Here is a 17,666-nt window from a genome sequence, read left to right on the forward strand (position 1 = left end):
CTGCCTGGCATGTTCTCCCCTCCAGTTTCTGCCTGGATTACTCCTGCTGGTCCTACATACCGCCACCTAAACATCACTTCCTCTGGAAGCCCTCCCTGATACCCCACCTGGTCATTTATCTTTCAGTCGTCTCCCTTCTTCCCTTCCAAGATCTGACTGCCACCAGTGATGACCCATGGTGTGATCTTTGATCAGTGTCTCTTTCCCCGTTACCCTGTATGTTCCGTGGGGGTAGGGACTCTGCCACTTTGGTCCAACCATGCACTCAGTGCCTGGCACATTCCCCAACACACAGGAAGTGCTCAACAGATATTATGGAACCAGGAATCAAAGCATGAATGGCTCAGAACCACGTAAACAGAGCACATTAAAGATGGGATGCCCAAGAGAGGGCGCAAGAAGCTTCTCACATGTTATCCTCCCACTGGTACCAAGGGTATAAGGCAGCTAGGGACAAAGAGGCTCAGAGAGGTACGGGCACCATGCCAGGGTCACAGAGGAGATCAGTGCCGAGCCAAGATAAACTTCCCAGGCTCCTAACTCATTTCACTCAACCTTTTGCTCCATCTGTTGACCTTCTCACATGGAATGTTATCAGGCTGATATTCCTACCTGGGTTCTCACTGAGAAAGGAAGAAAGCATTTCAGACTGGCAGACTGGCCTAGTAAGAAAGGTATGAGATATTTACGCATAAGAGATATTAAAAATAAAACAGCATGTGGTCTCTTCTTTCTGTAAAGCTGAAACTTTAACTGGAACAGAAATTCAGAGACTATAAGGATTCAAGAAAGGTAACCACGCAGCTGAGAGGCAGGAAAGACCAGAGGATTTCCCTGAAACCTTTAACGCGGTAGAGGGGAGAAGAAACGCATTGGAGGCAAAAGGGAATAGGGTGCTCAAAGGCTAGAGGAGGGAATGCAAGGGAGATGTGATGCAAGAGGAATCTAATTTGGGAACCGCTGCTCACAGATTTCAGTCTTAGAAAGAGAACTGGAGACCTTACACTTCTGGCCATGATGGTATGTATACCTGGTTCAGGACTAGCCCTCCTCCAGATTCAAGGGTAAAGCTGGACAAAATGCATGGAACAAGAATTTTCAGGCTCTGAATGTAGATGGTGCAAGACTGTGATTCATGAAAGAAGACCTGCTGTGAGCCCCAGGATCACCCTAGCTCTCTGCTAGGATAGACCCTCTGGACCACAGCACAGAGGTGGAGCTTGAAGGATGCACTGCAATCTCACTGATCTGAGAGACAGTGATCAGAGTTCAGGGCTTCTGAGGCTGCTGGAATTTACAGGGAAGAATAACAAAGAGGAGGAAATTGTGCAAAAAAACAACTCCAGAAATGGGCAGAGAGGCCCCTTGAAGTCTTTGGCTGAACACCAAACTGTATTTGTGCAGAGGGAGCCTCTACAAAGACTGGCAACCAATAGCTGGCTGGGGTGGTGGGGGGGCGGGGAGCTGATTGAAGATTCAGAGGTGGCAAAAGGCAAGGAGATGTCTGCGTTCCACCTGCCAGAGAGATCTTGCTGTATACCTCCAGCATTCAGTTGAGACCCAGAAAAGCCATGCCTCAGAAGGATTACTCTAACCCTAGAATAAGGACTGCTCTGGAACTGCCCTAACACAGCTTTAAAACAAGGCTTTGAAGTATCGAGTTGATCTGTAAGTAGATTAACTGCCTGCCAGAACAAAATTCAACACTTTTTAGAAGAAGACAACAAAATCCACACACTCAACAACATAGCATGCATCCACAATGTTCAGCACAGAATAAAAATTTATTTGTTAGGTGAAGCAGGAAAATGTGAGTAATAATCAAGAGGAAAAAAATCAATAGGAACATAAAGAAATGACAGGGATGATGGCATTAGCAGACAAGGACCTTAACACAGCTATTATAAATATGCTCAAACATTTAAAGGATAATATGAATATAATGAAAGAAACAATGTAAAAAGGAACCAAGTGGAAATTACAGAGATGAAAAATATGATAGCTGAAATGTAAAATTCATTTGATGGATATTTCTAATGAAACAAGTAAGACTGTAGAAGAAAAGATCAGTAAACCTGTATACAGGACATAGAAATTATCCAAATTGAAACACAGAGGGAAAACAAGGATGAAAAACTGAACAGAGCTTCAGCTGATCTATAAACATCATAAAACAATCTAATATATATGTAATTAAAGTCTCAATAGGAGAAGGAAGAGATTGGGGAAGAAAAATATTTGCAGAAATACTGGCTGAAAATTTTCCAAATCTGATGAAAAATATAAACCCACTGATCTAAGAAGCTCAGTGAACCCCAAACAAGATAAACACAAGGAAAACTATACATCATAATCAAATTGCTGAAAATTAGTAATATAGAGAAATATTTAAAGGCATTCAGAGAAAAGAGACCCATTAAATACAGAATAACAATCAGAATGATCTCTGAATTCTCATCAGAAACAACATAAGCCAGAAGATAAAGGAATGACATTTTTAAAAGGCTGAAAGAAAAATATCTCAACCTAGAATTTCATATCCAAAGAAAATATCCTTCCAAAGAAAAGGTGAAATAAAAACACTTTCAATTAAGAGAATCTTTCATCAACAGACCTACAGTATAAGAAATGTTAAAGGAAGCTCTTAAGGGAATAAAGGAAAATCATAACACAGAATTCAGATTTATAAAAAAGAAAGAAAAGTATGAAAATTTTAATATGTGGGTAAATATAAAAGGCATTTTCTTATTTCTTTAACAAATAACTATATAAAGCAAAAAGAAAAATTATTGGGTTTATAACTTATGTAGATGTATATGTATTGTAAGAATAGCACAAAGGACAGGAGGGCAGTAAACAGAAGTAAGTTGTTATAAGATTCTCAGATTGTGTGTGATGTGTTATAAATTCATGGTAAACTGTAATACATTAAAGATGAATGTTATAAACCACAGAGTAATCACTAAAGAAAAAGAGGTATAGCTAGAAAGCTAACAGAAGAAACAAAAAAATTCTTGATTAATATTAAAGAAGGCAAGAAAAGTAGAAAAAATGAGGAATAAGAACAGATGGGATGAACAGGAAAAATTATAATAAGATGGTAAATTTAAAATCAACCATATCAATAAATTATATTAAATGTAAATGGATTAAGCACCTCAATTAAAGAGCAGGCATTGCCCAACTGGATAAAGGACCAAGAACCAACTATATGTACACACTTCATATATAAAGACATAGATTAAAAGGATGAAAAGAGATTTATCATACAAATACTAATCCTAAGAAACCTGAAGTGGCTATATTAATATCAAATAAAGTAGATTTCAGGACAACAGGTATTATCAGAGATTTAAAGGGGCACTGCACAATTTTAAAAAGGGTCAATTCATCAAGACATAATGATCCTCAGTGTATGCACCTAAAAACAGTTTCAAAATACATGAATCAAAAATTGACAGAACTAAGGAGAGAAACAGCATATCCACAATTATCGTTGCAGATTTTAATGCTTCTCCCTCTACTTAATAGAAGAAATAGATTTTTTAAAAAGCCTGTAAAAGTATAGAGATTTGAACATTATTAACCAACATAACCTAATTGACACTATACTCAGGGAACACTCTTCCCAACTCACTTTATGAGGCCAGCATTACTCTGATACCCAACTTAGACAAGGACATTACAAGAAAAGTAAAATACACTGCTGGTTGAAATGTAAAATGGCATAAGAGTCTGACTGTTTCTTAAAAGTTAAACTTATCATATGATCCAGACTAGGTATTTACCTAAGAGAAATGAAGGCATTTGTCCATAGGAAGACGTGTTCACAAATGTTCACAGCAGCTTTATTTATATTAGCTCCAAAGTGGAAACAACCTAAATATCTAACCATACATAAACGGATGAAGGAAACTGTGGTATCTGCATCTAGACAGTGGAACACTACTATTCATCAATGAAAAGGAATTAACTACTGATACATATAAACATGGATGAATCTTTAAACAATTATGCTAAATGAAAGAAGCCAGACCCCACCACACACAAAAAGAGTAGATACTATAAGATTCCATATTTGCAAGATTCTAGAAAATACAAACAATCTATAGTAATAGGAAGATCAGTGCTTGCCTGGGGGTAGGGAAGTGGTGAGTGAGGGATTACAGAAGGGCACAAGGAAACTTTTGGGGGTGATGGATATGTTCATTATCTTGATTGTGGTGAGGGTTTCATGGGTGCATACATAGGTCAAAACATCAGGGCTTCCCTGGTGGCACAGTTGTTGAGAGTCCGCCTGCCGATGCAGGGGACACGGGTTCGTGCCCCGGTCTGGGAAGATCCCACATGCCGCGGAGCGGCTGGGCCCGTGAGCCATGGTCGCTGAGCCTGCGCGTCCGGAGCCTGTGCTCCACAACGGGAGAGGCCACAACAGTGAGAGGCCCGCGTACCGCAAAACAAACAAACAAAAAAACAAAAAAAAATCAAATGGTTTACTTTAAATAAGGTACTTTATTGAGTGACAATATACTTCAATAAAGGTGTTTTTTTTTAAAAAAAAAACACCAGAAATATTTATTTTCTTGATTATGAGCATGGTTAACAAACCACTGATTGAATTTGGGGCACTATCCTAATCCTAGGACTGTAGTTCCCTGCCACTGAAGGGTCAGTTTGGGGAGTGATATTAAAAGGTAAAAAGGTAAAATTCTAGGAAATTTTAGATAGAAGTAATCAGAAAACACATGCTTGAAAGCTAATTAACTCTACAAACTGCCCTCTCAAAAGCAATTTAGATGCCTTTCCAAGAAAAAGAAGCTCAAAAAAAGAAGTCATTCTTCTGGAAAAGAAGAAACATCCCAACACTGTAATGTCCTTTAGTTCATTTCATGGTTTTCTGATAGTCAATGTATTTTAATAGAGAACAGACATGGTGACTTATTTAAAAAAAAAAAAATCAATCCATGTAATTTACCACATTATCAGAATAAAAGACAAGAATAATAGGATCATCTCAACAGATGTAGAAAAAACACCTAACACCAATTTATGATAAAAACTTTCAGTAAATTAGAAATAGAAGGTAACTTCCTCAACTGACAAAGGGGCATCTATGAAAACCTATTTTAGCTAACATAATATTTAATGATGAAAATGATCATACTTAACGATGAAAAACTGAACCCTATGATTGGGAACTAGGCAGAGATATCCACACATTTCATTTATTCAGCATTGAACTGGAGGGTCCTAATCAGCATAATGGGGAAGAAAGAGAATATAAAAGGAATACAGATTAGAAAAAAAGAAGTAAGGCTGTCTTTATTAGCAGATGACATCAATATGTACAAGAAAAATTCTGATAAATTTAGAAAAAAGCTAATAGAACTAATAAGTGAATTTAACAAAGTTTTAGGATACAAACTCAATATATATAAAAATCATAGCAACAAAAACTGGAAAATAAAAAAATCACAGTAGCATCAAAAAAACCCATAAAATACTTAGATATAATTTAATGAAATATGTAAAAGACCTCTGCTCTGAAAATACGAACTATTGCTGAGACAAATTTAAATAGACCTAAACCAATGGAGAGATATACTATGTTCATGAAGTGGAAGATCGACTATTATTATGATGTCTATTCTCCCCAGATTGGTCTATAGATTCAGTGTAATCCTAAACAAAATCCCAGTTGGATTTTTTTGTAGCAATTGGCAATAAGACTAACATTTATATTGCAAGGCAAAGTTCCTTGTTTTAAGAAAAATATTCTTAAAAATACACAAGGTTGAAAAACTGAGAGTACCTGATTTAAGACTTACAGTAAATAAGACCATGTTGGCACCAACACAGGCAAATAGATCAGTGGAACAGAAATAAACTCACACTTACTTATATGCATTCAACTGATTTTCAACAAAGGTCTCAATGCAATGTACTGGAAAAAGGACAATCTTTTCAACAAATGGTGTTGGAACAACCAGACAGTCATATGGAATAAAGTTAATCTCAAATCATACCTCTCATCATTCACAAAAATTAACTTAAAATGGATCAGAGACTTAAATGTAAAAGCTGAAAGTATAAAGATTCTAAAAGATAATAAAGGAGAATATCTTCACCACCTTGAGGTAGGCAAGGATATCCTGAGTAGAACTGAGAAAACACTAACATAAAAAAATTGATAAATTAGACTTCATTAAAATGAAAAACTGCTCATCAAAAGATACTATATGAAAATCAACAGTCACACCAAAGACTGAGAGAAAATGTTCACAATATATATATTTGATAAAGACCCTGGATCTAGAATATATAAAGAACTCCTCCAATTTAACAATAAAAAGACAACCCAACCAAAAAAAAATGGGCAAAAGACTTAATCAGTTTCCAAAGTAAAATATACAAATGGCTAATAAGCAAATGAAAAAGTGCTCAACATCATTAGTCATCAGGAAAATACAAATTAACACCACAATGAAATACCACTACACACTCACCAGAATAGCTTCCTGCCGCCAAATTGTTGGCAAGAATTTGGAGCAAGTGCAACTCCCATCTGTGGCTGGTGGGAGTGAAAGGTGCTACAGTCATCTTGGGAAATGGTTTGTCAGTTCTTAAAAAGGTAAACATACTCTCCCTTATGACCTATCAATTCTACTCCCTGGAATTTATCCAAGAAAAATGAGCACAGAAAGCCTTATACAAGCATTTTCATAGCAGCTTTATTCATAATAGCCTAAAACTGGAAACAATTCAAATGAACAAGCAAATGGCTCAACAAACTGTGGTACTTGCACACAACAGAATATTGCTCAGCAGTAAAAAAAAAAAGAATGAACTGATATATACAACATGTATGAATCTTAAAAACATTTTGCTAAGTGAAAGCAGTCAGACCCAAAAGAGTACATATTATATGACTCCATTTAGTTAGACCTCCTTCCAGTCAGCCTACGTCTCTCTGGATGCTCTCAGGAGACCCAGGGTCTCTCAAGGCCTGACCCTGAGTACCACTTGATGAAGCCATCAAGTCCAGCCCCCAATTCCACACAGAACCCATGGACATACAAATATCTAGATCCAAAGGCCACTGGAGGGGCTATTTCTTGGTCAGCTTTGGAGAATCAATCCTCTGTTGCATCTAGCCTAAATCTCTCACTCTGTAATTTTAAACACAGATGATCATAGAGTCCCTAGACTTCAGTAATAAAGAAGAGATGCACTCAACAAACAGATGCAGAAAGACAAAGAGAGTTCACAATAGAGAGAACAAGAAAATGAGGAACAGAGAAAGAGCAGACAGCCTTTCAGGAGAGAAGTACCTGGATGTTAGGGAAGTAATCAGGGTGCAAATGAAGCACCCCTTCCTGCTGTACCAACCAGAAGAACTTCCTGGTTAAGAGTATGGGCCTGGAGGTTGCCTGTCAGGGTTCAAGCCAAGCTCCTCCTCTTATTAACTCCATGACCTTATTCAACTTGTTCCAGCAAGAGCCATTTGGGGAAAGAGCAGAAACAGCACTGAAGGTTTTCTCCAAAGGCTGAAACCCAAGTTGCAGGCTGGCTTTGTAACTAACACCTAACTGTAAGTGCATTCTGTGTAGCATCCCCTCTGGGCACCAGGCAGCAGGGCAGTTGCTGTTTCCCTGGAGAGCACAGGTAAGCAGGTACCCACACACAATGGCCCCTGTCCCTGCCCATGGAAAGAGGGATCCCCAGGGGGGTCTGAGCCATGGAGCTCAAGCCACAGCCCTGATGCTTCAGCACCAGCACCATGAGTGGGTCAAATGGATGGGTTAGTGCCCACCCAGTGTAAGCTGTGGCCTCTCTCCCCCACATAGGACCTGGCCATGTGGTGGGCAATAAATAAGCCATACATGCTTAGCACGGGTGGCAGGATAGGCTCCTATAGTTGTGCCACTGCAGATGCCTGCCTGAGGGTCTCCTTATACTGGAGATGACTGGAATCCAGACCCCTGGGCTGAAAAGACCTCGAGAGCTCCCACAGGTGGGAAACCTGAGCCCAGAGAAGGGAAGTGACAGGTCCAAGGTTACCCAGCAGTCAGGGGCCGAGCAGGATGAGAACCTTAGCCCAGTATTCCACTTAAGGATGGGTGCTCCCGCCCACAGGGAGACCCCTCAGTCCTGCCGCTCTGCGCAGCAGGCAGGACTTCCTGGGGAAGCTACCTCCTCCACCGCCTGAGATCTGGACAGCCCTCCCTGCCCACCTGAAAGCCCTCAGGGGCCCACGTGCCTATGCTGCTACTGCCAGTGCTCCAGGAGGGTTGGGCCTCCCGTACTCTAGGCACCTTGCACCCTGATGACCTTGCATAACCCCTTCCCCTCCCTGAACCTAAACCTTCCCATCCACAGACTGTGGAGTGGGATCCCCATAGCTCTTTTGTGACAAACAAAAGCAAGGATACTCCCAAATACCTCTTAAACATCCTGCCCTACTGCCCTGCAATGTGGTTAAGCCCCGCCCTGTCAGAACTCTGGCTGAGGACTGAGGGCCCTCTTAGCTCATACACTTGGGGATCTAAGGATACAGCCCCCTCTGACATCCAAACGGGAAGCTGGGAAATCAGCTGCATCGGGAGAATGGAAGGCCAGGATGTCCCTGTGGGAAGGATCCTTAGAACCCTTTCCCTCCCAGGCCAGGGGAGGAGGGAGAGATTGGGGGCCTGCCCAAGGCCACACACATGCCTGTGACTCCACTGGGACTAATACCCGGGGCTTCTGAGGCTGGCTTGGCACTCCTTCTGACTTCTTGCCCTTTCTACCTCCAAGCGCAAAGCTGTCTTGTCTAACTGACCATCCTCTAGCCTGGGTTAGGCCCTGCACTGGTTCAGACTGAAGCTGCATTACACGGTACTGCCTTTGGGGGTGGGGACTCAGGGACCACATGATTTGGAGGTGCTTGGAAGAGGTGAGGACAAGGCTGCTGAAGGACATGGGTGAATGATGCCCACGCTTCCTAACCCAAAATCCACATAGGCCCAGGTCTCTGAGACCATCGGGGGAGGACTCAGGCTTTCCTGGCTTAAGGGTGGGGTTTTTCCCAGCTCCTGCAGTCAGGTGGCCCCAGGTCAGACCTGGACACCTAGAGGCTGACCCAGAACAAGTTCACCTTTGCTTTCACCCTCCCCTGGCAAAACTCCAGAGCCTCAGTCTATGGCTGGCCCACCCTTCCCCCAACCAGCGAAGGTACTCACTGATGGGGGCGTGTAAGGCCACGTGCTCCTGGTAGGGCGTGTAGTACTTGTACTGCTTTCCGCAGAATTCACAGGTATAATTGCCGGTTTCTGTCCAAGGAGAGAAGAGTGTGGGAATGGGTGCCTGTTCCCATCCAGAAGTAACAGCTTGCTCCCTCCCCACAAACCCCTCCTCATTCGGGGACCACCAACTAGAATCAGGAGCTCCCTTGAGTCAGACCGCCAGGGTTCAAATCCCAGCTCCTCTATTTCAAGCTGTGTGACTTTAGGCAAATCTAATAACCTCTCCGTGCCTCAGTTTTCCTATCTGTAAAATGGGGCAATGATAGGACCACCTTATAGGATTGCTGTGAGGATTAAATTTGTATGTCACATGCTTAGAACAGTACCTGGCACACGCTGTCCTCCTCCATCGCTCCACCCCCAGGCCCCGGTGCTCAGGAAATGTGTGGTGTCCTGAGTTGACCTCCAGTGCCAACCTCTTTATCAGCCCCTTTTCAAGCCTTGCCCTCTGCAATGGCCACATGTGGGTCACCTTGTCTCCAGGGCCTTCCCTGCCCCCAAACACCCCCCACCCCCTGGCAGAAGGGGTCACGTCTTCCTCTTGGGTCCCACCGGACTTCATCTTTACCTCTCTTTTGGCACTGCCTAACTTCTTTCTTCTTAAAAATTTCTGATGTAATATTGTTCACTGGGGGAAAATTATAAAATACTGATAAATACAAATACAAAATTTTAAATATAAGAGAAATTTCAATCATCTATAATCCCCAAAAAAGAGTAGCAGCTACCCCATGGGGTGGAGCATTCACCTGGCCACTTGCCCCAGACCCCACCCTGCACTCCCATCTCATCTCTCACTGACTTCAGCCGTCTAGCTTCTATGGGCCTTGAATTAGCCGGCCCTGATCTATATGCTCTTTGTAACCTGGTGCATTCAATCAACAATATTTTGTAGACATCTTGCTCAAATCAATAAACATCGATCTCTACTGCATTTATTGGCTTCCTGGTTCCCACTGGACTTTGGAATTTGCTGAGCCAGTCTCCTAAACCAGAGGACATTGAGATTGTTTCAAAATTTTTCCCTTATAAAAAAAGCTGTGATCCATATCCTTGTAGAAATTTTTGCACATCTGCTCATTATTTTTGCACACCACTGCAAAATAAAGATTATTGTTCATAATCTTTGCACATATTTCCTCAGGATAAATTAAGGGTCTGCATTTTTAAGGCTTTTGATCAGCACAGCACCAACTACTTACTGAAAGGTTGGGCCAATTTTCGCCCCCATCAGAAAGATCTCAAAATGACTGTTTCCATATACTGTAGCCAGCATTAAGTACTATCATCTTCTTACTGTGCCTGATAGGGAGAAATACATTGCACTGCTGGTTTTATTTTCCATTTCTTTGAGTTCTAAGGAAGCTATTTTTGAGGATGAATGAACTAGTTTTTCTTTTGTGACTTTCCTATTTGTGCTTACAGTCAATGTTTCTATAGGCATGTTTACCTTTTTAAAATCGCTAAGAACTCTATAGATTAAGGGCATCAACATTTCATTCGACATGTTACAAGTATCTTTTCTCAATTGGTTTCTTAGTCTGTTTATGCTCTTTTCTCCCAATATAGAAGCTTTAAAAATTTTGGTAGCTAAATAATTTTTGTTAACCGATTCAGGACCACTGGTAAAGATATATTATTGCTCTTTCTAGGTTCTGAAGTTGTTAGATCAACTGTATTAATTGTATTATTCAAACTCTATATAACCTTTATTTCTCTCCTTGCTCTGTCAAAGACTAAATGTTGTGATCAATCCTTCCAATTCATTGTGCTTCTGAATTTATTTTGTATATTTAGATATAATGTTGTTTGATGCAGACACAGGCTCATGAGATCAAAACCTCCACTTTGAACCATATCCTTTGTTAACATTACACTATTTTCTAACACAGCAGTTCTCAAAGCGTGGTCCCTGGGCTAGTGGCAATCAGCATCGCCTGGGAACCTGTTAGAAATGCAAATTCTCAGGACTTATTTGAGACATTCTGAAACAAAAATCCTAAGGATGGGATCCAGCAAGCTGTGTTTTAACAGGTCCTGAAGAAAATCCTAAAGTGTTAGAAAGTTAAGAACCACCACTCTAACTTTTTTTGTGTGTGTGTGGTACGCGGGCCTCTCACTGTTGTGGCCTCTCCCGTTGTGGAGCACAGGCTCCGGACGCGCAGGCTCAGCGGCCATGGCTCATGGGCCCAGCCGCTCCGTGGCATGCAGGATCTTCCCGGACGGGGGCACGAACCCGTGTCCCCTGCATCGGCAGGCGGACTCTCAACCACTGTGCCACCAGGGAAGCCCCACTCTAACTTTTAATTACACTGTTTTATTAGTTCTTCTAGTATTAATATTATTAGTTCTTGATAATTACTTTGTTAGATCCTTCTACTTGTTCACATGTGCCTAAAGTCATTTCCCTAAATTTTCTTGTACTTGCATTCATCAAACAGGTACTGTGCTAAATGCTGGCACAAAATGTTGAGCAATGGTCCCTGCCTTCAAGGAACTTACAGTCTGGAAAAGGAGAAAGAAAAATCAAATTATCACACAAACAAATCTAAAACTGCAACCACAATGGGTAGCCTTAAGGAGACATGGTGCTATGAAAATATATATATATTTTTTTTAAATGTTGGGGGTAGGAGTTTATTTATTTATTTATTTATTTTTGCTGTGTTGGATCTTCGTTTCTGTGCGAGGGCTTTCTCTAGTTGTGGCAAGCAGGGGTCACTCTTCATCGCAGTGCGTGGGCCTCTCACTATCGCGGCCTCTCTTGTTGTGGAGCACAGGCTCCAGACGCGCAGGCTCAGTAGTTGTGCCTCACGGGCCTAGTTGCTCCGTGGCATGAGGGATCCTCCCAGCCCAGGGCTCGAACCTGTGTCCCCTGCATTAGCAGGCAGATTCTCAACCACTGCGCCACCAGGGAAGCCCCGCTATGAAAATCTTAATAGGGAATTCAATTTAGTTAAGGGAGTAGGAAAGAGCTCCTACTCCCTTAGGAAAGAGAAGAGTAAAAGACAAGGAATTAACTAAGTATGTCTCTAATAAACCATTCATAATTGGATTCTTTTAAGTTAACCTGAGAATCTTTGTCTTCTAATAAAGGAAATTATGCCATTTGCTTTTATTGCTATTACTGACTTGGTTTTACTTGTCTTATGATTCTTTTCTTTTCATCCTATACCCTTTCTGGTTTATTCCCTTAGTTTTCAGTTGTTTGATGTATGAACTCTCTTCTTTGCCTTTCCATTATTCTCCAATATTCCAGCATTTTCCAATATTTTCCATTGTTCTAGACAGTATATAAGATACATTTCTCTAATTTTTATAGTCAAGCACGAAATGATATTTTCATATCTATTACCATTGAGAAAGGTAATTTAACTCAGTGCCTCTCAAACTTTAGCCTAAATAAGAATCATCTAGAAAGATTGTTACAACACAGACACCTGAGCCCCACCTTGGAGATTCTGATTCCACAGGTCTGGTGTGGGGCCTGAGAATTTACATTTTTAATAAGCTTTTAGGAGATGCTTATGCTGCTGGTCTGGGGACCACACTATAAGCAGGACTGGTTTAACCTACTTTATTGTATCCTTCACCTATTCCTTCCTTCCTGGTTTTTAACATTCATTTTTAATATTTTAGAATGATCTCTTTTTTGCATTCAATTTTATAATCAGATTTGCAACATTTTAAACTTAAACTTACTTCTAGTTTACCTGGCTTCAATATTCACAAGTCCTCTTTTACTATGAATTAATGCCTCATAATTGAGCCCTTAAATGTGTTCAACCACTCAGCTCCTTGGAGTACATCTTCAAGTAATTTTTTGGAGTTGGGTATATAGGAGAAATAGCATGTTTTTGATCCCTTGCTTTTTTTTTTTACACATAAATCACAATTTGTCTAGATATAAAATTCTTAGATTACACCTTTTTCCCTTCAGAACTTATTCCATGATCATTCAGCATTTAGTATTGCAGGGAAGTCTGATGCAAGTCCACCTTGAAATCATTTGTAAGTAACTTGCTTTTTTATTTCCAGGTACCTGTATAGTTTTCCCCCTTATATTTATAGTTTAAAAAGCCACTAATATCTATTTAGTTATGGGTCTTTTTTTATTGATTCTATCTGACATATAGGTCTTCCTTTAGCTGAGCAATTTTTTCTTCTATTGTATCTTTGGAGTATTGCTTCCGTCCCACCAATTATCTGGAACAGTTTCCCCATTCTCCATATTTATCATGTTTTCTGCTTATTAAGTTCATCTGTTCAAGTTTGTCCTTCACATTATTAATTCCATTTCTGCAGATCAACTCTGCTCTTTACTATCTACAATGTAGGTTTTAAATCTGCTCTTGTATTTTCTGCTTCTCTCCAATTCTTCTCATCTCACTCCTCTTTGTCTTTTCATCTTATCTTGTTGCTTTTTCACCATACAGCTTCCTTTTTTAGAGAGGTCATGCTATGGACTGAATTGTTTCCCCCCCAAATTCAGATGATGATGTCCTGTCTCCCAATGCAATGCTATTTGGAGATGGGGCCTTTGGGACGTAATTAGGTTAGATGAAGTCATGAGGATGGGGGTGGGGTCCCTCATGATGGGATTAGTGCCCTTATAACAAGAGGCACCAGAGAGTCTGCTCTCTTTTTCTTCTCACCATGTGAGAGTACGGCCAGAAAGAGGGTCACTGGACCAGAACTCAATCATACTGGCACCCTGATTTTGACTTCAGCCTCCAGAACTGTGAGAAAATAAATTTGTTATTTAAGTCACCCCGTCTATGGTACTTTGTTATGGCAGCCTGAGTGGACTAAGACAGGTCATATTTTCTCATACTTGACTGTGGTTGCCAAACAGCATTTCCTTCTAGACGCTGTGGTAGATCATTTTCAGAGGTATACTCTTCCTCTAAGTCTCTTAAATTCCTTTCTTGTCATGTGGAATTTTCATAGTTCCCAAGTTTTATTTTCTTATTTTTTTTTTTTACCTTTCAAGTCACTCTTCCTTATCCAGGTATAAAACTCAAGTAACCTATAAATAAATCCAGATTTACACTGTTTCAATAGACTTGAACGAATTGTCCTCAATCATCCCCCCATTATCATGGTAGACCATTACCATGGAAGTAATTCTCAGCTCTGCACCCGAAGAGCAAGTTGACACACAGGGCCTCTTAGACCAACTCCCTCCTTCTAGCAGGATTCCTCTGCTCTGTCCTGGCTCTGGCTTCCTCCTCCTTGAGGACTTAATTCTCCAATTTGCTCAGCTGACATGGATGTGAAAGGCATACTTCCCAGCATGCCCTGCTGCCACTGTTTCTCCTCTTCCCCTGACCTACGGAGCTCTACTTGTGGGGACTAGTCCCTCCACAGTGCACTGTACCCCTACTGGCTCCCCTTATTCTGTGCCTCATCACTATCAGGGTTCTGTGGCACTGGCCAGCTTACAAAAAGTGGCAGAAGCCCAAGAAGCAGGATTCTGACCTCACAAGGCAGCTGCTGAGTGGTAACAAGAAACAGCCTCATACTCTTATAGACATCTCAGTTCCATGGTGTCAAGCTGGGAGCCGAACTCAGTCAGTTTTCTCAATGCAATTCCCTACTCCATATAATTTGTGATAATTCCTCCTGGGTCCTAGCACTGGCTGGCTGTCAGACGTAGTTACTGATATAGAGAACAAGTTTCATCTTGCTCTGTACCTTTCTGGATAATTAATACGTACCACTTGTTTAATGCTTTCCATGTAAATGTCAAGGACTATACTAATTCCTTTACAAATATAATCTCATCTAATCTCCATGACAAACCTGAGAGGTGAGTTTTACTGTCATTACTGTGATTAGAGAGATTATAAAACTTGCAGGACGTCACACAGGCATTAAGTATAGAGCTAGGGTTCATCTTTGGGATGGCTCTAAAGCTCTCGCTCTTGACTATCTCTCAGCAACATCACTCATTTGTTAAGCCCTAAATACGAGCCGGGTGCTGGGCTAGACACTTGACACAGGCATCTTCCAACAGCCCTGAAGAACAGATAGATGTTCTTATTCCCAATTTATACAAGAATCAAAGGACACTCAGTGGGGGTAAGTAGCTAGTAAATTGGTGATATCAGCATTCAAACCTGGGCTTGTCTGATTCTATAGCCTATGTTGTCTGTATTCTATTTTGATAATTATGATGCTACAGATGGAAGGGGTGGTGCTACACTGGGGCTGCTGGCAGACAGCACTGAAGCGGGAAGGGGGGAGTTTCACAGATCCCAATCTCCCTGTCCTGCACTGGTCTATGAACGTCCATCATGGAACATGTCTGATTCACATCTAGGTTCTCCCACAGTCTAACTTCTGGCAGTTTTACTGTTAAGGATTTCATCATTTTCTTCACTTCAAGATTATTTTTTTGTTTTAAAGATTTTTTTTTTGATGTGGACAATTTTTAAAGTCTTTATTGAATTTGTTACACTATTGCTTCAGTTTTATGTTTTGGTTTTCTGGGCCTGAGGCATGTGAGATCTTAGTTCCCTGACCAGGGATCGAACCCACACCCCCTGCACTGGAAGGCGAAGCCTTAACCACTGCACCACCAGGGAAGTCCCCCCTTCAAGATTATTTTAATGTTACTGTTTATTGAATGTTTACCATTGCATATGACAAGTGCTATCATACAGACATTATTTTTACACCATATTTACAGACATTATCACATCTCCAGTTTCCTGAGTGCTTTAAGAGGTACAGAAAAGGAGAGAATCACCTCCTACGAGGAAGGAGGAAGAACACTCAGGGGCCCATCCAATGCCTTCCAAGGGCCGGGACCAAGTCCCGCCCTCTGAGGCTTGTCTCTGGCTTCACTGTCCCAGCTCCCTTGACTCTCCTTCCCTAAACTTCTTCATCCATTCAATCTATGTTTGTGTGTATATTTTCACAAGCTGCCTTAATCCTTATTGCAACAGGCAGAGCCAATAAAGGTCTCTTCTTGCTGGGTAGTAAGAGAGGCATGGAAAAATAGAGAGGAAGAAGCAAGCATGCAAATTCCTGAAGGGCTGGACCAGTCTCACTTGCGAGAACTAACCTCCACCCCGACCCAAATCCACACTCCCTGCAGCAGCCAAAATGTCTTCCTACAACACAAATCTAATCAAGTCCCTTCTCCACTGAGTAAACTCTGGCTCATTCCCCTCAGGATGAAATCTAACTGCCTTCTTCTGGTTTTCAAGGCTCTCTAAGACCTGAACTCAGAATCGATTTGCCTTTCAGTTCCTGGAACAAGTGCAGCTCTCCTGCCTTCATGTGGGATACAGGGGCTCATCCCCACCCTCATCCCCATGCAGAAGCCTCATGGATTCCCAAGGCTGGTCAGTTGCCTCCCAGCCCCACTGCTCCCTGGGCTTCTATGTTGTAACTACCTGCTTACTGACCTACTGCCCCCGCCCTGTGTGAACTACCCAAGGCAGGGCCACATCTGCCTTGCTCACTGCTGTGTTCCCACAATACTCAATACCAGTGCGTTGCAAATAGGCAGGTCAAGTGCGTGGCTCCTGCTCTCAGGGGTTTACTGGGATGAGGACAGAGCATCTGCATGTAGCTCCCCTGGGGAGCTTCATTTGCTGATAAACCCCTTCTGACAACATAACGACAGTATTTTCCGAGCACCTACTATGTACCAGGCACTGTGCTAATTAATAGGTGATTTATATCCATGATCTCATTTAATCCCCCAACAAACCTGCGGGGAAGTGTCACCCTTACTCCACAGGTGAGGAGCCAAGGCTCAGGACGGCTAACACTGGGCACCAAGCCTGTGCTACCTTCACTGCCCTGACCTGGACCCTGTGCTGTCCTGCTGCTTCTCAAAAGCAAGTCCTAAGAGTGACTGACCCATTTGACAGGTGGGCAAAGTGAGGTACAAGGAGGCCAGTGCCTCGCCGGCCAGCGCTGTTGCTGCAGGATTAGCAACGTTGCCCCCTTCCAGTGGTGGGACTCGCCCTGCCGCCCTCAGCCACCCCCACCTGTCTCCCCACCCAGCCCCGGCCCCAGAGAGAGGCCTGCATACTTGGCCCGATTTTCTGGAATGGTTCCGGGGGCTCCTCCTTCACCTCGTCAGTGGCCACGACACCTTGGTCGAAGGGGTCTGTGGGAGAACACATGGCCCTTAGTGCCCTGGTAACCAGGTCTCAGAGCCCAGGTTGGGACAAGGAGGTGGGCAGCCACCAAGGACTTACCTGCCCGATTCTCAGGGGCCCCTTCCACACTAAACACTGCGCCCGGGCGGGAGGCGGCAGCCGCAGAAGGAAAGAAGCAAACAGGAGCCCTGTTAGTCCCTGCCCATAGCTGCCTCTGCCCAATGCTCCCAGCCTCTGCCCCAGCAAGCTTGCCTTTGGG

General features: G+C 42.2%; 1 protein-coding gene across 1 annotated transcript in view; it reads right to left on the minus strand.

The window, feature by feature from the left end:
- Positions 1-17,666, minus strand: part of ZNF618 (zinc finger protein 618) — a gene marked incomplete at its 5' end in the record, with an annotated part of 182,300 nt that overhangs the window by 26,223 nt on the left and 138,411 nt on the right. Inside the window, 3 exon segments of the mRNA XM_079705913.1 lie at positions 9,222-9,311; positions 17,338-17,415; positions 17,507-17,542. Coding sequence (XP_079562039.1) covers positions 9,222-9,311; positions 17,338-17,415; positions 17,507-17,542 — 204 coding nt within the window.

The sequence above is a fragment of the Hyperoodon ampullatus genome, assembly GCF_949752795.1.
Source record: "Hyperoodon ampullatus genome assembly, chromosome: 6".
Taxonomy (NCBI): domain Eukaryota; kingdom Metazoa; phylum Chordata; class Mammalia; order Artiodactyla; family Ziphiidae; genus Hyperoodon; species Hyperoodon ampullatus.